Source organism: Saccostrea cucullata, unplaced genomic scaffold (assembly GCF_032062105.1).
Source record: "Saccostrea cucullata isolate Sc308-1 unplaced genomic scaffold, CSIRO_AGI_Scuc_v1 ctg832, whole genome shotgun sequence".
NCBI lineage: Eukaryota > Metazoa > Mollusca > Bivalvia > Ostreida > Ostreidae > Saccostrea > Saccostrea cuccullata.
In genome coordinates, this window is record NW_026924820.1 from 1 (window position 1) to 5765 (window position 5765).

Sequence of the window (5765 nt, forward strand, 5' to 3'; positions counted from 1 at the left end):
CATATTTTATTAGGTATCCATGTGATGCATTGATTAATAGCAAATATTAAGCAAGAAACATCTTACTTTCTTGTAATTTTTTTCCATTTTGTTAAAATAGGAAAATAATTCTATCAACTTATAAGGAGATAATTTTTCCTTTCAATGCAGAAACGATACCATAAATCAAAAATATTGAAACAAAGATCTATAAAATCAAAAACGTTGGGGATATTCTTCGGAATACTCCTTAAGCATTATCACAACCTTCACGTCAACTCCTTTGTTTCTTTTGGCTGATTTATCTTTAATTATAGTGTTGCAATCAAAAGTTAAAATAATTTTATATTCTCAACCTCATATGTAAAGTCGCCCTGGTGGTGAAATGTTAGAGGAGGATATGGAAATAAGGAGCAGTATTCAATCTTAAAGTCCATAAAACAATATAACAAAATAAGAGCAGAGGAAACACAGACCTCGAAAACATCAGAAGTGGGATCAGATTCCATGGAGGAGTGAGCATCCCCTGCCAAGCGGTCACACCCGCCGTGTGCTCGTTGTCATGATCAGGAAATAATGGAGGGGGAAATATGTCGTGCATTAGTGTATTAATAATGGACTAACAATTGCTATGAAAAACTTTAGTCAGCATTTGACTCAGAGCGTCTTCTCTATAAATCGTGAAGTGAGGTGTTGATCCTGAACTCGATAGTTCGAATCCAACTGTGGGACATGTACAGCGGTTCCTCTGTTGATACCGTATAAACCGAAGTCCCGTGTCGCAGTAGGTGCTTGCACGAAAAAGATCCTTCCCTGCTCAGTAGTCCTGAGTGTCGAGTATAGTACAGAATACACTGCTCTCTACCAGTAAATGGTGACATCTCCATATGAGTGGAAAATTTTCGAAAAATTCAATCAATCACTCACATATTTTACATTGTTCAGGAAGTTTTTGATTAAGTTTCTTTGAGGAAGAAAATCAACCCTATTCTGATAACTAGACCATCAGCTTTCATAGTATTTACCTAGAAACATCTTGCTAGATTTCAACATAATTTTTCCTCATTAAGGTTTTGAAAAACTGATCAAGTTCAATAATAAATCATTCCTTAACTAAATACACTGATTGCTCAAATTTATTTATTCAAAGTATGGAACTTTTGTCTTTACAAACAAACATCAACCTCCAGGTTTTTTTTTCTATATTCCAAATGAAATTTCTAACAAAATTAATAAAACAGTTTCTTTAATTTTCAATCAAAGCATCATGTTTAAGTCAAGATTTAACTTTATTTACAAAAAATGTCCAAAAACCGTCATGTTAAAACAAGCAATCAACCTCATTTTAATTGAAACCCATTTTTCCTGACGAAGCTATGTTTTCGTTTTCTTAACTTCTTCGCTTCGTTAAACAAACGATATCGGTGTTTTCATCGTTGACTTGAAGGGATTTCATCATCCTCCATACATATATTCTGTCTCACTGGGGTATCTGTAAAACATTTTAAATATTTTACCTAAGAGTTCTTATTCTCTTTTTATCTTTTCAGTTTAAAGGAGATATTAAGATAAATAAAAGTAGCTTAAAAACGTTTTTACATTCCACTTAGAAACCATTCATCAAGCATGGAAAACAGTCAATAACATTTTCGCTATGAATTTCAATTTAGTTCAATTTTTTTCTAAATCAATATCATTGCATCTAATACAAGAGGTTCGTGGGCCACATTGCTCACATTCGCACTGTGGCTAGCATGAAAGAAAATATTAGTTATTATTGAAAAGTCTAAACCATTATTTAAATGGGAGAAGGAATGATTTGCACAAACCTTGTTAAATTGTCTAAACTTCTTCCATATCAATATATGAAAGACCAATTACATCTTTGCTATTCTAGACAAAATATTTAAAGAATTTTATCATATATTTCTATGTTTAACTTTGGTCAGCTAGTGTGACCCTGCCCAACCACCGGTGGTTGAAACGAATTTGAATCTACACTTACTGAGAATGCTTCCCTAAAAATATGATCAATCGTGCCATTGCTAGTCTTTAGTTTTTAATACATTTTTCATACATATTTCAATGTGAAACTGCTCGGTCTTTGTGGACGCTGCCAAGCCCCGGGTGTCGTGTAATGATTTGAACTTGAATCTATACTAACTGAGGATGCTTCCAAAAAATAAGACCAATCATGGATTTTTTAATTTAGGGAAGTTAATTATAGAATTGTCCTATATATTTCTTTTTAAAACAATGGTCAGTCATTGTGGCCCCGCCCTACCCTTGTGGGTAATAATTTCTATATACTTCAAGATACACTACCTGATGATGATTCCATAAAAATATGAACAAACATGGCTTTTGAGTTTTACTTATTCATAATTATGTCCCTTTTGAAGGGGGCCTAGCTCTTCATTTGAACAAATTTGAACCCCCTTAACTAAAACAGTTTTTGTGGCAAGTTTTAATGAAGTTGGCCCAAAAGTTCTTGAGAAGACGATGAAAATGTGAAAAAGTTTACAGACTAACGGACAGACAGAGGGACATACAGACTGACAGATGGACAGACGGATGTCGGACAAGATGTGATCAGAAAAGCTCACTAAAGATTTCAGTTCAGGTGAGCTCATAAACTGCTTCCAAAACCAAACCTAATTCTCTTATTTGAAGATTTTTTATCCTACCAACTACAACACTGCTTGTTGAAATTAAATTTATATTTTTGGTCTACCTTCATTCTTTCTGTCTTGCTTTAATTCCAATTTCTCTTCTTTCCCTTGTTCCATTTCACTTGTGCTCGAGACAGGATCTAAAAATTTTAATTGTTCTTTAGAAGAATCCATTCATCAAGCATTGGAAACAGTCAGTTATATTTTCACCATGAATAAAGTTCAATAATTTTAATTTATATCAGTTTCATCGCATCCAGTTTTAACTGAACCCAAAACTTAACCTTTAATTTGGAGTTTTATCATCCAACCACCTACAACATTGGTTGTTGTCTTTTGAATGAAATTATAAGAATTCATATAGTTTGATAACTTATTGTTGATAAGCTTTGGTCTACCTTCAATCTTTCTTTCTTGCTTTCCTTTAAAGTCCTCTCCTTTTTCTTGCTCCATTCCACTTGTGGATGAGACAGGATCTGTAAATTTCATTTGTTCTTTTGAAGAAATCATTTATCAAGCATGAGAATCAGTAAATTATATTTACGCCATGAATATAGTACAAACGATATTCTTTACATTAATTTCCTTGAATAAATTTTAAACCGAAACCAAATCGAAAACTCTAATTGGAGTTTTATCATCCTACCAACTTCCTCATTGCTTCTTGTTTTTTGAATGAAATTAAACAGAATTCATAAAGTATGATAACTTATTGTTGATAACTTTGGATATACCTTCTATCTTCTTTACTTGCTTTCCTTTCATCTCCTCTTTTCCAGGTTTAGAGAGTCGAGATTCATCTATTAATTAAATATAGTTATATAGTTTAACTTGAAATCTTCCTCATTCTTATTACTTACTTATTTTTCTAAGTGAAGATATTATTTGTTTTGGATCTTCATTGTATTAAAATCTCATGAAGTAATCTGTGTGTGCTTACATTATTCTGTTCTTTCAGTGAGATTTAATGGGTAAATAGATTGAGGTTAGGATTGAGGTTAAGATTAAGGTTAAGGTTAGAGTTAGGGATCATTTGATATAATGGTTTATGTAAAGATTTCAGTTTGGTACTAAGATCACATACAAAGTATGACTTGAGATTTAAAAGAAATCAAAGAGTTTTTACCACAAATATATATATATATTGTGAATTAATTTTCAGTTAAATACAGTTGACGTACAGACGTTTTCAAAAGAATTGTTTATTCCAATAAATTCCCTTCATGGACAAAGTCAATATTTCATGATTCATATTATCGGGTCAAGAGAAGATATTTATCTATTTGCTTGTTTCATAACGCAATTTTTACACTTCAGATCAGGGTATTCACTGTGGTATTCAATACGGTATTACTTATATCTTCAACTAAAGTCATTTTCTCTTATCTATATCTCAAATTTTGATAATCGTAAAAAATACTTTATTTCTTATTAACTCGGTCATTTTTCATCCACATATTGAAGTTTGTTTTATTCTCAGAAAATATTTAAATCTCAAGCATTAAGAAAAGATTCCTTTTCCTCTATTCCACTTACCGGATTCTTTGATTTTCTTTGACATCTTCCTATTGTCTTGAGTAGTAAAATGGCGGTTTAAACGTACAAGTATGCACGTGATAATAAAAATAGAACTGACGTAAAGGTTTTAAAACTCTCTATGAAAAAAAATATATCAGTAAAACTGTACCTACAATTATCACGTGATTTTTGGGGGCATTGGCAAGATGCAACTTACCAGGAGTTACAATAAAAGCCCCATTACCCTACCCGTAACAAAGAGTCAAAGCTGAATCAATAAGCTAATAAACATTCTTTAGAGTAAGAGTTGTACCAAAATGTATGATAAAAAAAGAGGGGTTAGGGAGCGGAAGGGAATTATTCTTGTTATACGAAATTAAATTATTATTTTTTTACTGTAACATTTCCTTCCTTGTGAATTCAATGATTTCTCTATATATCCAAACAAATGATTTCCAAGCAAGATTTGGACAAAAAGGTATAAAACCTAAATATGTAATAATACTTGACTCAAATAGATCAGTAATTAATCATCGATTTTCAACTTTAGAAAAAATAAATTGAGCTATAAAATGAACGATTCCATCGGGAATCGAACTCGGCACCCCTTAATCTGAAGTCCGCTGCTCTACCTACTGAGCCAAAGTGTATGATGGAAATAACAAAATAAACTTTGATACTTTGCTACACAAAGTATTAAGATAAAAAAAACAATAACCACGCCTACTGAAATCACGTGACAAAATTTGACATTGACGAGATGACTCCGGAGCGATCTTCGTAAAACCCCCTATACCCTAACCCTAACCCCTAAACCTAACCCTAACCCTAACCCTAACCCTAACCCCTAACCCTAACCCCTAACCCTAACCCCTAACCCTAACCCCTAACCCTAACCCCTAACCCTAACCCTAACCCTAACCCCTAACCCTAACCCTAACCCTAACCCCTAACCCTAACCCTAACCCTAACCCTAACCCTATAAAATGAACGATTCCATCGGGAATCGAACTCGGCACCCCTTAATCTGAAGTCCGCTGCTCTACCTACTGAGCCAAAGTGTATGATGGAAATAACAAAATAAACTTTGATACTTTGCTACACAAAGTATTAAGATAAAAAAAACAATAACCACGCCTACTGAAATCACGTGACAAAATTTGACATTGACGAGATGACTCCGGAGCGATCTTCGTAAAACCCCCTATACCCTAACCCCTAACCCTAACCCTAACCCTAACCCTAACCCCTAACCCTAACCCTAACCCTAACCCTAACCCTAACCCTAAGTTTTAAGATACCAGGTTAGTTTAAGATACCAGGTTAGGTTTACCACTACCAGGTTAGGTTTAGGTTAGGTTTAATTTACCAGGTTAGGTTTAATTTACCAGGTTAGGTTTAAGATACCAGGTTAGGTTTAAGATACCAGGTTAGGTTTAAGATACCAGGTTAGGTTTAAGATACCAGGTTAGGTTTAATTTACCAGGTTAGGTTTAAGATACCAGGTTAGGTTTAATTTACCAGGTTAGGTTTAAGATACCAGGTTAGGTTTAATTTACCAGGTTAGGTTTAAGATACCAGGTTAGGTTTAAGATA

At 33.4% G+C, this 5765-nt stretch overlaps 1 protein-coding gene across 1 annotated transcript; it reads right to left on the minus strand.

The window, feature by feature from the left end:
- Window positions 1-1379: 1379 nt before the first annotated feature.
- LOC134267366 (uncharacterized) lies at window positions 1380-4356 on the minus strand. The gene is made up of 5 exons (XM_062749582.1): window positions 4188-4356; window positions 3386-3451; window positions 3050-3127; window positions 2714-2791; window positions 1380-1471 (listed from the first exon to the last, which is right to left on the minus strand). Exons 1-5 carry the CDS (start codon window positions 4210-4212, stop codon window positions 1410-1412), a joined length of 309 nt encoding a protein of 102 aa, XP_062605566.1. The 5' UTR covers window positions 4213-4356; the 3' UTR covers window positions 1380-1409.
- Window positions 4357-5765: the final 1409 nt, after the last annotated feature.

Coding starts and splice junctions, on each gene's coding strand:
- LOC134267366 (XM_062749582.1), bottom strand. CDS start 4,212: ATGTCAAAGAAAATCAAAGAATCCG. Junction 3,128..3,385: donor GCAAGTAAAGAAGATAGAAG/GTATATCCAAAG, acceptor TGAAATTTACAG/ATCCTGTCTCATCCACAAGT. Junction 1,472..2,713: donor GCAAGACAGAAAGAATGAAG/GTAGACCAAAAA, acceptor AATGTTTTACAG/ATACCCCAGTGAGACAGAAT.